The sequence below is a fragment of the Halichoerus grypus genome, chromosome 3 (assembly GCF_964656455.1).
Source record: "Halichoerus grypus chromosome 3, mHalGry1.hap1.1, whole genome shotgun sequence".
NCBI lineage: Eukaryota > Metazoa > Chordata > Mammalia > Carnivora > Phocidae > Halichoerus > Halichoerus grypus.
In genome coordinates this window covers 125923943-125942637 of record NC_135714.1, presented here as the reverse complement: position 1 = coordinate 125942637, position 18695 = coordinate 125923943, and the positions used below count along the sequence as shown (strand labels likewise).

At 38.1% G+C, this 18695-nt stretch overlaps 1 protein-coding gene and 1 long non-coding RNA gene across 7 annotated transcripts in view; one reads left to right on the top strand and one right to left on the bottom strand.

Annotated features, from left to right (window-relative positions):
* LOC144381382 (uncharacterized) overlaps positions 1–3689 on the bottom strand; it is a 39345-nt gene extending 35656 nt beyond the window's left edge. For all 3 annotated transcript variants that reach the window (XR_013446507.1, XR_013446506.1, XR_013446508.1), the window contains exon 1: positions 3205–3689. This is a non-coding gene — a long non-coding RNA (uncharacterized LOC144381382). The remainder of the gene's footprint in view (positions 1–3204) is intronic.
* A 42-nt stretch (positions 3690–3731) lies between these two features.
* PRMT9 (protein arginine methyltransferase 9) overlaps positions 3732–18695 on the top strand; it is a 35269-nt gene continuing 20305 nt past the window's right edge. Inside the window, exons 1-6 of one of the 4 annotated variants that reach the window (XM_036117129.2) lie at positions 3732–4186; positions 6522–6670; positions 10021–10257; positions 10786–10953; positions 13241–13343; positions 15576–15682. In XM_036117129.2, coding sequence (XP_035973022.2) covers positions 3998–4186; positions 6522–6670; positions 10021–10257; positions 10786–10953; positions 13241–13343; positions 15576–15682 — 953 coding nt within the window. In that variant the 5' untranslated portion in view covers positions 3732–3997. Of the gene's footprint in view, positions 4187–6521; positions 6671–10020; positions 10258–10785; positions 10954–13240; positions 13344–13406; positions 13455–15575; positions 15683–18695 lie in introns of those variants that run through there. The other 3 variants (XM_036117127.2, XM_078069294.1, XM_036117133.2) reach the window with 3 other exon arrangements.

Below are 18695 nucleotides of genomic sequence, written 5' to 3'. Positions count from 1 at the left end.
AAAAAAAGTTTGTAAAATACAGCTACAGGTTTTGGGGAGCCACTGAATAGAAAATTGGCATTTTAGATCATTCTAGCTACAGCATAAAAGATGAATATAAGGAGTATGTAACTGAAGGCTGGATGATGAAAAGGTCATTAAAACACACAAGGTGAAAGATTAAAAGAACATGAACACAGACAATGGTAATAAGCATTGAGAAGAGAAGGCAGATTAAAAAAAATTAGTGAGTAAAACGAGGTAAAACTTGGTAAATACTGATGATTGCTTTCCTTTTGTCCTACTGAACCATTTTCTACCTTTCTTTGCTCTATTCTGTGCTTTGGAGGGTGTGACTCTACAGGTTCTATCACCCAAGTTCCCTTACTCGCTGGCATCTTATTGAGGGCTGGAAGGCAGTGGGAGGCAAGGACAGCAGGAGAAAAAGGTCAGGGAATTCTCCTCTACTTGCAGTACACCTCCATTCCAGTGGCCCCTCTTCCAGAGCTACAGCCCTTTCTGGGTTCCAGTAACACAGTCCTCTTATTTTGCTTCCTCGGGACAGGGGGTGGTAATAGCTTCCAGCTATTGCTGTTCTGTGGGTACCTCACAAGCTGCGTTTAGTCCCTTAACTTCTTCCACCTCAATAAAATGTCCTTTGGTTAAGCTCTCTAGAATTAAGCCCTTTGAATCTTTTTCCTGCAGAGACCTGACTAGTCACGATTGATGGGGAATAAGGAGAAAAGTACAGAGAATTGAGGTGACGCTGGGGTTTAGATTCTTTGCTCCCTAATGGATTTTAGCATTTTCCTGAATGCTCTGTGAGGACATGCTCTGTTCAGACTACTTGGAGTCTGTCCCAGCACCAACACCTTGGTAGGCATCTCTAGCAGGGGCTTCAGGCAGGTTCTCCAGAACCAAGCATGGTGCTTGGTGCACAGTGGCACTCAATAAGTTTATCTTCTTTTATCTTGTCTCTGAAACTCTGAAACTCTTGTCACATTATTACAGGTCCTTGTGCACACAGATCCTGAATTTAGCACTGATCTAGCTATTATTAGAGTTTTATATTTAACTTTGAATTCTAGATTTCAAAATGTACACAGGACAATAGAAAGGGGCTATTATAAAACAACAACTAAATAATCCTAACTGTAGTAAAATAAAAAAGATTGAAGACACTGGGAGAATTAAGCATGGGGAATGTATCAATGCAAATTTCAGTGCCCAAGCAGTTGGTCCTGGTGGTAGTGTTTTGTTGATCCAGTTACAAATTTTTTTTCTCCAACAAGTAATTCAATATGATGAACATTCTATTCTTCATCACATAGCAATCACTTCAAAAGAATTTAGAGAATCTTCACAATTCTTGTTAAGCCATAAACAAATTATATTTCTACTCCCTACATTCCCTTACACTTTATACTACAATACCTTAAATACTTCAAATATATCAGATATAATAGAAGCCTGTACCATACTCCCCACCCCTATCATGCACTTTAGACTCAACTCAGAGAGCTTTTTAAAAGTAGTCATGTCCAGGGGTGCCTGGGTGGCTCAGTTGGTTGAGCATCTGCCTTTGGCTCAGGTCATGATCCCGGGGTCCTAGGATTGAGCCCCACATCGGGTTTCCTGCTCTGCGGGGAGCCTACTTCTCCCTCTCCCTCTGCCTGACACTCCCCCTGCTTGTGGTGCTCTCTCTCTCTCTCTCTCAAGTAAATAAATAAAATCTTAAAAAAAAGTACTCATATCCAGACCCTCCCTCTGCCGCCCCAAGCCAATTGAATCAGTATCTTCAGGTCCAAGGACTAGACATTGATACTGTTTAAGAGCTCCCCAGATGATCCCAAAATGCACAGAGTTCAAAACAAGGCTCCAAACCACAAAAGAAAACAAACTGACCCAAAAAGGTATGAATCTCCACAGAAAGTACAAACACAAGATACTTGTACCCAGCAAGCTATTTATCACTTGTTAATGAACTTCCTGTGAGCCTTTTTTTTCCCACTGTTAACCTTCAACTTTTGCACATTGGAAAGTTGACTGAGAGCCTTTCAGTTGGTTTTGCTTCCTAGTTCGGCATGTGTGGTTTGTTGACAAGCCGCCCAGAACGTGGTAAAAGACAACCTCAATTAAACCTGCCTCTGAGTCAGCAGTGGTTTTCTAATTAGTCGGGTTTTTCTTGGAACCCTAAAAGATGGTGAACTCGAACCCGTAAGTGAAGGAATCAAATAGACTCTCAAAGGTAATTAAAGATTATAGTTTTGATTGTGAGGTGGAAGTGGGAAGAAGGCAATTGTGAACAAAGGAGCAATACCTTCAATATTTTTTTTTTTAAAGAAAACTTTGATTTTCTTAAACTAAATATGATATCCACATTTTACATTTGTTTTGCAACATGCTTTTGGGTTCTTTGTAATGGAATATAGCACTCTTTAAAAAAGGACTGAAAAGGATTAGACTAGTTGGACTAGAACGCACTTTTTTTTTTTTTTTAATTAAAGTTCAGAGGCCTTTTCGTGTTCTACTACATCCTACAGGGACTAGCATTTTAGTCTTGATAGGGAAATATATAGTTATATCTTAAATTGTTTAGTACAAAAAGTAGCAAATTCAGATGGGGAGAGAAATAAGGACCTAAACGATTGGGAAAATCTACAAAACCCGGTAGTGGGGAATGCACTTTCCATTAAAATTAAAAAAAATCTTTTTTGAGTCCTTACTTTGAGCTAGACTCTGCTAGGGGCAAAGGTTACAAAATTGGTTAACAATAGTTACTGCCTTTGAGGAACTTTCGGACTAGGAGAGCAGGTTACAATCTAGTGACCTGGACTCCGAAGATTTACTTTGGTAGGTGCTCAAAGGAAGGGTGGTTCAGATAATCAGATCAATAGAGAAGGCAGAGACTTGGAGGAGCCCCCAACGTTTGTTAGTTTCATATGCAAGTGCTCTATTTGCTGTTTTTTGTTAAGTAAATTACTCACCACTGACATGTTTGAAAATGGGGACAAAAATGACTGCTTTCAAGCGTAATTCCTACCTCCTCCCCCCTTAAAAGTTTTGAATCCATCTCTTAGGGGCCACACTTGAAGGTAGAAAAACGTTTTCTATATATTAATATAATCACTATATAGCGGTGATACATGGGACAGTGAAATAAACCCTAAGTCGTTTTAAAATAAGTGAGGGAACTTGGGTTTGAGCCACGCCTTTGCCACTAACCGGTTGTGTGATATTGGGCAAGTAACTTCTCAGGGTGTCCTCTTTTCCATCTTTAAGATTGTGATTTAAAAAGGCCCACCTCACGGGGTTTTGTGAGGGTGATTTAAAATAATGCCTGTGAAAGCATTTGCTCTACCACACCTAAGGTACGTTTGTTATCTCGGGGTTCTTTCCAGTCTCGCCATTTTGAGATCTGATGAATCAGGATCCAGAGGTCTTAAGCATCACCACAAACGCCCGCCCTTCTCTCCTCATAGCCATCCAGGTCCCTCAAGGTCGGGTGCAGCTTCGAGCCGACTGGGTCTGCATTGTGCGGTCTAGCAGTCGAAGTCACATGGTCCTGACCACCAGGAAAGAGAAAGAAAAGTTCGGTTTCAGCACGGGGGAGCGGGGAGAGAGGGAGGAGACTGGGAGAAGAAAGCGACAGTAAAAGAGACCATCAGAGACGCGCATTGTCCGCCCTGCGCCTGCCTTCCTACGGGAGGGGGCGGACCGCGACGTGCCCACGTCGGGCGCACTGACGTTCGCTTGGCGTGCGCCGCCGGCCGGTGCCGGTAGTTGCGGGGTTCGGAGTCGGTGTCTGTGGAGCCCGACTGGCGGGGAGGAGGCGGGGCTTCTGTCTGGCGGAGGTGGACGCGCACACACGCCGCAGAGGGGTAACTTTCCTGTACCGGCTCTCGTGCTTTCTTTAAGTCACTTGGAAGTGTGGCCATCGGGACAGTGTTGTCGTTCCGTTTAGAAAACGTCTTTTCTTTGGTTATACAAGGGCAGGTTTCAGGGCGGTGGCTCTGTCATGCCGAACTCGCGGCCCAGGCCCCGTCGGGGTGCCCGGAGTGGCGCCGGGGCAGCCGGGCGGGACGAGCTCGTGTCGCGGTCCTTGCAGAGCGCAGAGCACTGCCTGGGCGCCCAGGACTTCGGCACGGCCTATGCCCACTACCTCCTCGTACTCAGCCTGGCACCGGAGCTGAAAGACGACGTGAAGGTGAGGAGGAGGTCCCTTCTTTCACTTGCTAGCAGATCCTCTGTTCTTCACGTAAAATAAACAAATTGGGGGAGGTGGGTGGCTGAGATGGGTGGCAAGTTGGTTGCTATTAATATTTACTGCTCATCCTTGACTTCTCTTTTGTTCACACCCAGTCAGCCCATCAGAAAATCCTGTCGGCTCCATCTTTGAGATCTATCCAGAATCTTACCACTTCTCACCACCTTCTCCTTTACTGCCCTGGTTAAAGCCTCAATCATCTGTTGGCTGTTGCAGTAGGCTCATAACTGGCTTTCCCTTGTAGCCTGTCTCAACACAACCTGCGCGAGCATTTCGTAACAAGTCAAACGATGTCACTTCTCTTTTTCAAAACTTCCATTTTACTATAAACGCTGTATTGCAAACGAGGCCGCCGGTGATCCTCTCCCTCCTCTCATATCTAATTCTAGCATGTCCCTGCCTCAGGACCTCTGCCCTTGTCCCAACTGTAGGCAGAAGGAACGTTGTGCATATCTGCAGTTGAATAAAGTTTGGAAGTAGCCTAATCATTTGATGGTGCATTCTTTAAGCTTCAACTACTGGATTCTGATGGTTATTCTGTTTAAATGCTATAAATTTTTTCAAGTTATTTCAGAATCTAAATTTAATAAAATGATTTCACTTAATTTTGCATTCAGTGTTCAGCCTCAAGCTACTTGCTTTATTTCACCCAGCGTTTCTCAACGTTAGCGTTACTGACTTTTTGGATGGAATGATTCTTTGTTTTGGAGAGCTGTCCTGTGCATTGTAGAATGTTTAGGAGCATTGTTGATCTCCTCTACCTGCTAGATGTCAGTAACATCTAGATGTTTGTGGTTAACATGAATTTAGTGTAAATTTCAGGAGCAGCTGGCCCCAAGGAGGAGAAGGTGCTATGTTAAGATACAGTTTGCTCTTATAGGTAGGCAGCAGAATAATGGATCAGCCCAAGTGTGGTTTCTTTATTTCATAGTTCCTTAGTTCCTCCTTTGTAAAACAGTGACAGTACCATTTTTATACATGTTTAGTGTACATCAAAAGTATATCTAAAGCTTGTATTTGAATACCTTGTGTTCAGTAGGGTTCAGAAACTACTTCTGTTTCCTGCAGACCAGAGTCCGTATTTCTTTGTGTGGGCCTTAGCAAAAGATCTTTTTAGTCTTATTTCCTACGACTCACTCTATTCCCCATGCCCACACTTCAGCCACACCGAGATAGTTACCTATAGATTCCCTGACCCAGTTCATGTCATCTGTGCTTTTTTCCCCCTGATACTGTAGAATCTTCTCCCATATCCTTTTCTCTCTAGTAAACGCCATCAAAATTCAGTTACAGTCTGAAGTACAATTTTTATACTCTTCTGTATAAATCTGTGAAGATGATATAAAATGTGTTCACCATAAAACTGGAATGACTAAAGCCTTCCTTCTTTCTGCGGTGTTGTGGTGTGGAGAATGGCTGGAGGGAGGTGAGATTGGAGCTAGGGAATGCTGTTACTGTCGTCCAGCAAGTATTAGGAGGGCCAGACTACATTGTAACAGTGGGGATGAAGAGACCATGACAGATTTAAAGATGTTGAGATAGAATTGGCTGGGTTTAAAACTAATTGCATTGGACTTAAAGTAGCATTATAAAATGACTTAGTGGTTTGAGGTTGGGTGGTACCTTAACCTTATATCCTGTGTGAGAGGAATGTAGTAGGTTCACTTTAGAGCATTTTGAATTTTTTCAAAATTGTGTGTTAAATTTCTCCCAACAAGTCTTCTGTGAGGATAGGAACAGGATTTATGTTGTTCATTGCTGTGTTTTAGCTCTAGTTCTTTGCACACTGCTTGTTCAGGAAATACTTGAATTGAGCTGAATTTGAGATGGATGAAGGTACAGTTCCTTGTTGAGATGACTGATAGCAAGTTGTGTCTGTGAGTCAAGTTCAGAAGAGGAGAGGGTATTGATTGGAGATGTAGATGTAGCATCATCCATCAATGCATGGGTGATAGTTAATGCACCGGAGATGGATGAGAAAGGAGAAGGCGGCCAAAAACAACTCCTAAAGCATAGGAGCCCACAAAAAGAGAGGATAGGTAGAGGATGTGATGTGGTAGCTAAGAATGGAGAGAGTTTACTTCTGCATGTTATTGCCACACAGGTGGTAAAATTCATTTATGCATTTGTTTATTAAGCAAACTGTCTACTAAAGCTAAATAAAATTTAAGTTAATCAGTTAATAATTGTTAAGTTCTATTCTCTGTGGAATCATCAAACATTGTTGTATGTTCTTTATGTTATTGACTAAATTACTGTTTTCTCTTTCACGTAGGAAACTTTTCAGTATACACTGTTCAGATGGGCTGAAGAGCTTGATGCTCTCAGTCGAACACAAGACTTACTTGGTTGTTATGAGCAAGCTTTGGAACTGTTTCCTGATGATGAAGTGATTTGCAATAGTATGGGGGAGCATCTCTTCAGGTTTGTAGTGATTTTCAGTATTATTAAGAATTATTCTGTATCAGTCTTGATCAGGGATAAATCACACAGTAGTTTGAAAAGGAAAGTTTAATATAAAGAATTATTAACTGTGACCGGGGATCAGAAGAATATAAGAATAGCAAATACAGTATGTAATAACAGATTAATTTTAGTATTATATTGTATACCACAAAATAGCCACTGCCCCAAGGGCTGAGATAGAGTATCTAAGGAAGAGTTCCCCTCACTGGGCTAAAATTGAGACCTTGTTGGACAGGACATAGGTGTGGATTGCAGGATGGCAGTGAAGTAAGTCACTGTGGTACCTTGCCAGGGAACTTGTGAATCCAGTCTCTGGATCTGGCTGGAAACTTGCCATTGGAAATTCTGTCCATTCTCCATAGAAACTGTATAATTAGGAAAACATGAAAACCCCAAATTTTTGTTGTAGATTTGTTTTAATAAATTTGGTTTCACTTCTTTGTACAAAATAGAAGGAGACTTCTTGTTTAAGAAACACCATGATAATGTCCTATTCTATATAGTGAGATCATTTTACATGTTCCAGCTGTTGTCCTCTAGTATTATTGCTTTGTTCATCTAGTCATGTTAAGTTTTATTCAATGAAAAGTTCTATATAAGAAGTACCTTTATCAAAATGAATTAGGCTCAGTGATGTAGCTGTATACAGTTTAATAGTCTTAATCAACATGGCTTGGGGGAATGAAATAAGTACTCCTTTAAGAGACAAATATTTGATAGTTTCTAATTGTGGAGTATGATAATAACCAGGAAAATGAGGCAGATTGTCAACTGAGGCTTGTTTGCTCACACTAACAGCTAACCTGATCCTGGTACACGGATTCCATCTCTACTAATTAGCAATTACTTGCCCTTTAAATGAAATTTAATTTAAAAAGCTTTTTAAATAATTTGTCACATTAGTTAAAAATCTACATTTTAATTTCAAAATTTTCTTTAGTTCTTCAGTCCATATAAGGGGAGTTAGTCTATAGGATTCAATTATATTTCCAGATAATATGACATAATGATCATAACATTCTAAAACTTATGTTTAAGTATAAACTCAATTCAACAGAACATTGGAGCTCTACACACTTTTGACAGGTTGTAACTTGGTGACCTATTGTTATGTTAGTCTGAGCAGTTACCAGATACTGAGACAAAAAAATGCTTGTTTGCTTCAGGAGGTGTAATTATGCAAAATTTCTAATTTAGACATTGAAAATTCAGAACTTGTGATCGTGTGAATGTGGCGTTTGCTATACAGTTTGTCTTTGTTCTCCACAACAGTGGTTCTTAGCTTTTGTCCTCTCTACTTTTCTCATCAAAAGCAGATACAAAACATATTTACGTTGCTAATTGGGAAGGTAATTTTTTTTCTAGTTAAAAGAAGAAAGGTGATTTTATAGTTTGTTGATACTGACACACTTGTTGAGTCTATCAATATGAGATAAACTTTAACTGAGCGGAACATACATCTTTCAGATTATCATTACGGTTTAAGAAAACTGAATGATATATTAAGAATCAAACTTAAGGGAAGCACAAACCCCAGAAAATTATTAGGGGCAGGTTTGGCATTGATTCAGCAGATTGTTGATATTTAAACATTTTAAAATATCCATTGCTAGGTTTGTCTCACCAACTGATGACTATGTAAAATGTGTTTTTAAAAAAAAATTTTTTTTTTAAGATTTTATTTATTTATTTGACAGAGACACAGCGAGAGAGGGAACACAAGCAGGGGGAGTAGGAAAGGGAGAAGCAGCTTCCCGCTGAGCAGGGAGCCCGATGTGGGGCTGGATCCCAGGACCTGAGCTGAAGGCAGACGCTTAACGACTGAGCCACCGAGGCGCCCCTAAGATGTGTTTTGTATTGTATTGTGTGCAATGTCAGTTGCAGAATAAGAATAAGATAACCCTGTCTTCAAGATACTTAAAAATAACAGATACTAACCTTAAACATTTTTTTTTTTTAACCTAAAACACGAGTGCCTATCATTTGACATAGGGCCATTACCTTTTGTTAGAGTGTAGTTCCCTGTTTGGAGTTCCAGAATGTCTTTTTTTTTTAATGTAAACCATACCTAGAATGAATAGTCTGATTTGGTTTCAAATGCTTAAAGGTTCGGGGCACCTGGGTGGCTCAGTCGTTAAGCGTCTGCCTTTGGCTCAGGTCATGATCCCAGGGTCCTGAGATCCAACCCCGCATTGGGCTCCCTGCTCAGCGGGAAGCCTGCTTCTCCCTCTCCCACTCCCCCTGCTTGTGTTCCCTCTCTCACTGTGTCTCTCTCTGTCAAATAAATAAATAAAATCTTAAAAAAAAAATTCTTAAAGGTTCTTGTGAAGAAGTATGAGTGTTAAAGGATTTTACTAGCTCACGTCTCTTCAATTTGTGGACCACACACTGGGGCAGGTCCACAAATTATCAGTTAGTAACAGATAAGTGTAGAAATTGAGAGTAAGCATTTAGAAATGTATATAGCAGTTTGATATTTTAAATCCAAGCATGTGATCGGGGAACTCACTTGTGGAAGAGAATGTGGACCAGTTTGGGTGCTGCTGAAATCTGATGTGTGAGTTGCATGCTAATCACATGCAGTAGAATTGTATTGGTCTACAAATATTTAGATATTTTAAAAAAGGGGAGATGAGTTCTTCACCACAGAAAGTTCAAGAAGTTCTAGATAGTTGGTTGTTTTCCCCCCTTTTATTGTTGATTTGCTCACATCTCATTCAGTAGTAATTTTTGGGTGACTCACCTTTGATTTTTGCCAAAGCGTTTAGCTTAATGTCCTCAGAAACAACGGCTCTCTCTTTGCGGTTTTATTTATTTAGTTTCTATAATATTTAATTAAAATATGTAATTATAATAACAAGTACAACAGGTATAAACTGGTCTGGCAGCAAACAAAACTGATAATTCACTCAGTTACTGAGAGAAAAGGTATAGAGGCACACCACAGAGAAGCCTACTAGCTATAGGCATTAGTATGTTTTACACAGGGAATGATTTTTAGAAAGCACTGGCTTTCTAGTGAGTTGGTTAAATGCAGGATGACTCAGAGCTCCTACTATTCTTTAGTACAATAGTAATTTATAGTCAGCCTCCTAGAATACATAAATACAATAAGGGTTCAAAAAGGAAAAAAAATCATCAAGGATTGTAATCCTCACAAAAGGCTTCTCAAAGGTGATGGTGCTTGGGTTGAGCAGGATTTGGGGTGCTGGAGAGAGAGATTCTCAGGCCTGATCAGTGGCATGAACAAAGACACAGTAATTGATATCATAATAATTGAATATTTTGTCTGTCATTTTTTACTGTAGAATGGGCTTTAGAGATGAAGCAGCTGGGTATTTTCATAAAGCAGTGAAGCTAAATCCTGATTTCAATGATGCAAAGGAGAATTTTTATCGTGTTGCAAACTGGTTAGTGGAACGCTGGCACTTTATCATGCTTAATGACACCAAAAGGAATACGATTTATAACGCAGCAATCCAAAATGCAGTTTGTTTGGGGTCCAAGAGTGTTTTGGACATTGGAGCAGGAACTGGAATTCTAAGGTTTGTTGTAATTGTGTTTTAATTATATGCACATATATACTAAGGTAAATTAAAGCTTTTTACCAAATATGGAAAATTTAACAGTGGAATTTAAAAATAGAGCTTATTTCTCATAATCTTGTGATTATTCATGCAACTACCTTTATTGTATTTTTCACTGTAACTTTAATTTAGCAAGAGCTAGACATAACTACTAAAGAATTTGGGGTTAATATTGAAATTTTGAATAATGCCTTTTAAGAGTACTTTTTGCATTAACATTCTGGTTGAATCTAGTTGTCTAAGTTAAAGCCTATCAACATTTTCCATGCCCATTGTGTCTTCTTAAAAACACGAATGTCATGATTTATTGTATGATTTGTTTCTTGATACGAATATTGGTTCATTTTTTTAATGTGGAATGAATAATGGTTGTGTTAGTTAAAGAATAAAAGGAAAACCCCATGTCTAAGCATCATAATTCCACTAAAATTTGAAATACTACAGTGAATTATTTTTTCTTGATGGAGCACTTTTTTCCCCTTGCAGCATGTTTGCTAAAAAAGCTGGAGCACACTCGGTATATGCTTGCGAGTTATCCAAGACCATGTATGAACTTGCCTGTGATGTAGTGGCAGCAAACAAGATGGAAGCAGGAATCAAACTCTTACATATGAAGTCACTTGACATAGAAATTCCAAAACACATTCCTGAAAGGTACTATATAATATTTATATAATATAATTTTAGTTTTTATAATTTTTTTAAAATTAAGATATTCCTGTTTAGAGCTTCTAGCCCAAATAAAAATGCTAAACCCTGATATTGTAAAGATAGTAATATAGGCTCATTTAGCATAAGATGGATTTTCATAATAAGGTCATATTCTTGATAAATATTTAGAGATCTTGAAAGAAACTCGTGGTAAGAGATTTACTAAATAAACTTGACCTTTAGCAAGTTACTTTACTTTTGTTAATTTCAGTATTCTGGTTGTGAAAATGGATACTACCTCCTGTGTGGTTACTATTTAAAAATTGTAGTTAAAAATAATACATGAGGAGATCAGGCTTGATGGACTTGTCATATTTTGTGTTATCCTTGGCTAAAATGAAAGCTGTCGAAGTATTTTGGCCTGGGTTCTTCAAATGCTTTGAATATTATAAGTCTTGGCTTTTTAGTATATCATCTTGCTTTAATCTATATCACAAGGGTGATGGAATTTTAGAGCTAGAATGGATTTACAAATCATCTGGCCCAACACTATCATTTTAGAGACAGTTTTCTTAATGTAGCACTTTCTTTACTACCTCTCCTGGGTGGTCTGTCTTCTCATCTTACTTAAATTCAATTTATATTGAAAGAGGACTTTTATACTCTGTTGTCATTTGGACTGTGATTTTTTAAAAGTGTTCTTCCATATGTATAATAATATTTGTTTACATAATACTTATGCTTTTCAATGGGCTCTGCATTGATTTTCATGAAAGAAGTCTTACTAGATTTTTGAGGCAGAGAGACACATTTTATAGAAATAAAACAGTGTCCTGAATTATCGTAGTCCGCTCAGGCTGCCATTACAACATACCACAGACTAGGTGGCTTAAACAACAGACATTTATTTTCTCGCAGTTCTGGAGGCTAGAAGTTCATGACCAAGGGTGCTGGCAGATTTGGTTTCTGGTGAGAGCTCTCTTCCTAGCTTACAGACAGCTACATTCCTGCCCTTTCCTCTGTGCATGCGAGGAGAAAGAGAGATTGCCTGTGTCTTTTCCACTTTTATAAGGCTACCAGCCCTGTCACATTAGGGCCCCACCGTTATGACCTTATTTAACTTTAATTACCTCCTAAAGACCCTAGCTCCAAATGTAGTCACTTTGGGGCTTAGGGCTTTAACTTATGAATTTCGGTGGTACACAATTCAGTCCATGTCATGAATCAGTTACCTTGATTTAACCTTCATTTCTCTCACAGATAGTGTTATAGAAGGACCTATGGGTTTTGAATTAGGAGATAGGGATTCCAATACTATGTTTTTAATTTATTTTGACCTTGAGCAAATCTAGAGATTTCAAGATGTTGGACTAGATGATTGAGATACTTCCACATTCTAAATGTATGCAACCATAAATATTGAAAATTTTGTGTATTTATATAGTATTGGGTTTAGGCATTATGGGGGATACCAAAGTTTTTTCTGTCCTCAAGGCACCTATAATATAATCTAGAGAGGAAGAAAAGGAATATTCATGAAACTTTTCTTTATCTTCTAATTACCTAAATAAATGATACTGGCAATAAGTGCTAAAGAAGTTCAGAGAAGGGAGAAATTATTTTGATATGTCTTTGGGTGAAATTTTCTAGAAAGAATTGTCAGAAGATCACACCTCTGTGGACTTAAGCTTTTGTGAAAACTCAAAGGTAGTAGGTAAAGCAAGAGAAGCAACAAGAGAGCTACAATGACTGTGTAAGACGTAAACATGGATAATGAAGGGAGAGAAAGGATTTTGAGAGGGAGGTCTTCTCAGGTACATTACATGTTATTTGTAGATTAAGGAAAATGAGAACTGAGAACGATTATTCATCTTGACAAGTAGAGGAGTTATTTATGATAGAGAATATTTTTATAGAGCACTGGGGATAGAAATCCATTTACTCAGCGTTAAGGAGGGGACTGGTAAAGGTAATGGGTATGAAGCACTCTTAAGGATTTAGGCAGTGAAAGAATAGCCTGATGAGGCCCCAGGGTCATGTGAAGGTTGTGTGTCTCCCAGACACACACACTGGCCGGAGGGTGCCAGTGGAGAGCAGAGGAGCCTGTGGAACAGTAGAGTCAAGTTCCTTAAGATTTGAGGGTAGATATTAAAAAAGTGAAATGTATGAGAAAATGTTATATGTGGACTGTTTCTATAATATACTTTTCCTTTGTTCTCTCAGCTTTGACATCTTTACTTAAATAGCATGATATTTTACTTACATGTATCTTTAAAAAATCGTTCTATAGAGTGTCCCTAGTTGTAACAGAAACTGTCGATGCAGGTTTATTTGGAGAAGGAATTGTGGAGAGTTTAATTCATGCATGGGAGCATTTACTTTTGCAGCCAAAGGTAAGCAGCATGATAACAGTTAAATTTGATTAAGAATTCATTATTTCAGCAGGTATTTATTGAGCCCCTCCTGTACTTGCAAAGCAGTATGAAATACATCCTCCTCTCAAGGTACATACTGTGTAGTTGGAAAGAAATCTGTGCAAAAAGCCGTTTAATCATGTAATGTAATGTATTTGTATATGGGGTATATAGGCAAAGAAAACTCCAGGAAGGAATTCATAGTATTTGAGGTTACATTGTGGGACAGATAGTGTGGAATTCTTGAGTAGGGTTGAGGAAGGGGGAAGTACTTTCAGTCTCAGTAGCCTTCACTGCTTAGATTTTTGGCAAACTATCAAGGGGGAGTGTAGTGATAACTGGCTTGGTATGGTTTTAAGGTACCAACTGATTGGATAGGAATAACTGTTTAAATTGCCAAATTGTGTTTTCCAATGAAATCCTCTAATGTGGCCCATGAATTGTAGATTTGGTTTTTATAATATGTCATGTGAATGAGTCTTTTAACATGTCATAAGAATTTACTATTTACAGGAAATGATTTGAATTAAAAGTACCTAATTAAAGGCTGAAAAGAAGAGTAGTTTGTTTTTCAAGCAGGTAATAGTGATTTTGGCTTCTCAGTTAGAGTCATACCCAACAGTTTTTTGTTGTATACAGATTTATGGTTGCCTTCCTCTTCCTATTTCTACTGTTGAAAAAAATATGTATCCACACACACACACACATAGCAATGAAAGTGAAATAAACTTTAAAAAAATAATAAAATTAGTATTAACTTGGCATCACATTCATTGTTCTCCATTTTTTTAATTTACTATGTTTTTATTTAAGTATAATGAACATACAGTGTTATATTAGTTTTAGGTGTACAACATACTGATTCAGCAATTCTGTACATTAATCAGTGTTCATTATGATAAGTGTACTCTTAATCCCCATTGCCTATTTCACCCATCCCCCCACCCACCTCCCCTCTGGCAATCACCAGTTTGTCTCTGTATTTAAGTGTTTTTTTGTTTATCTCTTTTTTGTTGCTGTTCATTTGTTTCTTAAATTCCATATATGAGTGAAATCATATGGTATTTATCTTTCTCGGACTTATTTTTTTTTTTTTAAGATTTTATTTATTTGACAGAGCGAGAGATAGAGCAGGAACACAAGCAGGGGGAGTGGGAGAGGGAGAAGCAGGCTTCCAGCCTGAGCAGGAAGCCTGATGTGGGGCTCGATCCCAGGACCCTGGGATCATGACCTGAGCCGAAGGCAGACGCCTAACAACTGAGCCACCCAGGCGCCCCTTTCTTGGACTTATTTCACTTAGCATTATACTCTAGATCCATCCGTGTTGTTGATAATGGCAAAATTTCTTTCTCTTTTATGTCTGAGTAATATTCAAGCTTTTTTTATTGAGGTACAATTGACACATAACATTGTATTAGTTTCGGGTGTAGAATGTAGTGATTCAAAATTTGTATATATTGTGAAATGATCACCACAATAAGTCTAGTTAACAAAAGAAGCTTTTCAATTGCATTTTTTTTTAAGATTTCATTTTTAAGCAATCTCTAACCCTGATGTGGGGCTTGAACTCACAATCCTGAGATCAAGAGTTGTATGCTTTACTAATTGAGCCAGCCAGGCACCCCCCAAAAGAAACTTTTTAATTTTTTAATTTTTTTTACAAGATTTTATTTATTTTAGAGAGGAGGGGGAGCAAATGGGGGGAGTTACAGGGGGAGAAGGAGAGAGAGAATTTCAAGCAGACTCTGAGCTCAGCCCCAATGTGGGGCTCTATCTCATGACCCTGAGATCATGACCTGAGCTGAAACCAAGAGTCGGACACTTAACTGACTGAGCCACCCAGGCGCCCCAAAAGAAACTTTGTAAATATTTTATTTATTTATCCATTTATTTATTTGAGAGACAGGGAGAGCATTTGTGAGTGGGGGGGGGGCAGAGGGAGAAGGAGAGAATCTCGTGGAGTCCGACACAGGGCTAGATCTCATGACCCTGAGATCATGACCTGAGCTAAAACCAAGAGTCAGATGCTTAACCCACTGAGCCACCCAGATGCCCCCCCAAAACAACTTTTTAAAGAAAAAAATACCTTAACTTGTTTATCCTTACCTGTTGCTTTTAAAGTTTTTTTCTTACTAATTTTCTTTCTCATAATCATGCACACATATTTTTACATACATGTAACTGAATATAATTTTTATTGTTATATTTTAGACCAGAGGTGAAAATGATAATTGTGAAAAGTATGGGAAAGTTATACCAGCAAGTGCTGTGATATTTGGGATGGCAGTAGAATGTGCAGAGATAAGAAGACATCATAGGTAAGTGATAATTTAAATAGCAAATACTAGAAAACATTAATTTTAAAGACTAAACTGTACTTGAAAGTTTATTTAGTGAATATTTATTTGGATGAGAATTTGTAGTTTTGTGACCTTTAAATTCAGTGATGTTTATTCCAGTCTTAATTCCCTTTTTGCCTTTTTCTTACTTTTAAAGTGGAACTCTAGGGGTACTGGGTGTCTCAGTGGGTTAAGCGTCAGCCTTTGGCTCAGGTCATGATCCCGGGGTCCTGGGATTGAGCCCCGCATTGGGCTCCCTGCTCAGCAGGGAGCCTGCTTCTCCCTCTGCTTGTGCGCGTGCTCTCTCTCTCTCTGTCAAATAAATAAATAAAATCTTAAAAAAAAAATAAAGTGGAACTCTAGAATTAAAACCAGCTTTCAGTTTTTTAGTGGAAAATTGATTTTGATACAACTTAGTATTTTTTTTTTATTTGTGATAGATTAAAGAGGCCCCCTTCAATAACTTAATGGCAGTAAAGGTAACATATAAATATTTTAAGACATAGTGATGAGTAAAAGAAAATAAAAATTATCCTAAACTCCTCACCGTTAGATAGCTACTGTTCATCTTTGTTGTATACTCTTCCTTACTTTTCTATGCATGTTACAGGGTGATAAGTAAAAATATTTAGTTATTGGTAGGGCATAGGGCACCAACCAAACAGACAGTGGCCTTAATTAATAGATTGGCTGAATTAGTGTGTTGGTTGAGTGTCAGCTCTGTGTAAGTAAATGTGTGTGTGTGTATAAACTTAATTTTGTTTCAAAAGTATCAGTAAATATATTTGCTTTTTCTTTGTGAGCCTCTTCATGTTAATAGATATGCTTCATGATTTTTTAAAACCAATTTCTTATAGTTCTCAGAGTTTAGAGTTTTTAGGTTGCTTCTACTGTTTGGCATTTAAGAACAAGGATAAATATCTTCGTACTTAGGTCTGTGTGGACTTGTTTTTATTATTTTCTTGGGATAAATTTCTTAATAAAGAATTGAGTTAAAGTCTTTTAAAAAAAAGAATTGAGTTGAAAGGTATGCACATTTTTCAGTTTATGGAGACACATTGCTGAATTGCCCACCAGAAAAGCTAGGTTGTATCTTGCTGAGATTTCTTGGTATAACATGATTCTATATTCTTTGCCATTAGTAGTTTCTCTTTATATTTTATAGGTGAGTCACTAAATTTGTTTGTCTGAGCAAAATAGAAATTGACTGGTATCTACCATTTTGAAAAAGGATCCTCTCATCATTGATTCATTTATATAGCAGATAAGGGCCTCACTATACAACAGAAGCACCAGAGCAGGATTTGTAAAAATAAAAATGCCATACATTTTGTTTGAGTAGGTTTGGGTGAGTGAGGCCTGGTATTTATTTTTCACGAAGCTCAGCAGTGTGGGTTGAGGACCATGAAGAAAGGTGTTGAGAATATAGAGATTAGTGCTACTATTTTATCTAGTAGAAACAATTTTTTTTTAAGATTTTATTTATTTATTCATCTGAGAGAGAAAGAGAGAGAGCGTGAGAGCGAGCATGAGCAGAGGGAGGGGCAGAGGGAGAGGGAAAAAGAATCCCAAGCAGACTCCACACTGAGGGCAGAGCCCAACGTGGGGCTGGATCCCACAGCCCTGAAATCATGACCTGAGTTGAAACCAAGAGTTGGATGTTCAACCGAGTCACCCAGGCACCCCTGGTAGAAACAATTTTTTTTTAAAGATTTTATTCATTTATTTGAGAGAGAGAGAGCAGGGGCAGTGGGAGAAGGAGAAGCAGACTCCCCACGGAGCAGGGAGCCTGACTCGGGGCTTGATCCCAGGACCCCAGGATCAGGACCTGAGCTGAAGGCAGACGCTTAACCAACTGAGCCACCCAGGTGGCCCTGGTAGAAACAATGTTTGGAACCAAATTAGTTTGGAACCTAATAAGTTGAATCTTATGCTTATCTGAACAAGCAAATGTTTTAAGAATAGCCAAGAAAAATGAGACATTTGCCTCTAAAAATAAAAAACACTGATGCAGAAATAGAGAAATAGATCAGTGGAACACAATAAGTACAGATACAGACCTTGGAATTTATAGGGATTTAGTAATGATACAGATGTGGTGTTCAGATCAGCAGAGAATGGATGAATGGAGATAGAGATGATATTTTTCATTTGGGGAAAAACATTAGATTCTTATTTTAATTCAAGATGAATTAAATATCTAAGTGTAGAAAATCCATTGAGAGATGAAGGCTTTCCAAAGGAAAACACAGGATAAAGTCTAGAAGCTATAAAAGATTGACAAATTTGACCACATTAAAAAGATTTTAATATATCTGGTGAAAGATAGTATAAATAAAGTTAAAAGACAGTTGACAGACTGAGATAAAAATTTACAACTTTTGCAACAAAGCATTAATATACTTAAATTTGTCTATTAATCAGAGAAATGGAAGTTAAGTCAATATAACTTTTTTTGAGTATTTATATTAGTAAGCATTAAAAATGATAACATCCTATTTTCTTACAGGTGTGGGGAAAACTTACATACTGTTAGTACAACATTTTAGTAGCTCAATTTAGCATTATCTAACAAAACTAAAGATCTGCATAGTCCTTGTCCTAGTATTTCTACTTCTGGTGTGTGCAGCGATACGTGTACAGGGATGTTTACTGTAATGCTGTAATTGGGAAAACCTATCTGAAGGCTTATTAGTAGGAAAATATTTCAATAATTTTTGATAAAACATTCACCCAGTGCAGTACTGTGTAAGTGTCAAAAAGAATTGTTTAAGGTACATGTACTGACATGGAAAGAAGTTCATAATATACTATTAAGTGAAAAAGACAAGGTATTAACCCAGGAGCAATGAGCATACCTGGCACTTAGGTCTTGGTTTCTAAATTCCATTCCTTGCCAAAAGGAACTGTATATAGCTCCTTGGAGAAATGGCTGCTTCCAGGACTAGGGTAGGACAGATTCAAGATGACTCTGAAACATTTTGCATCAGAA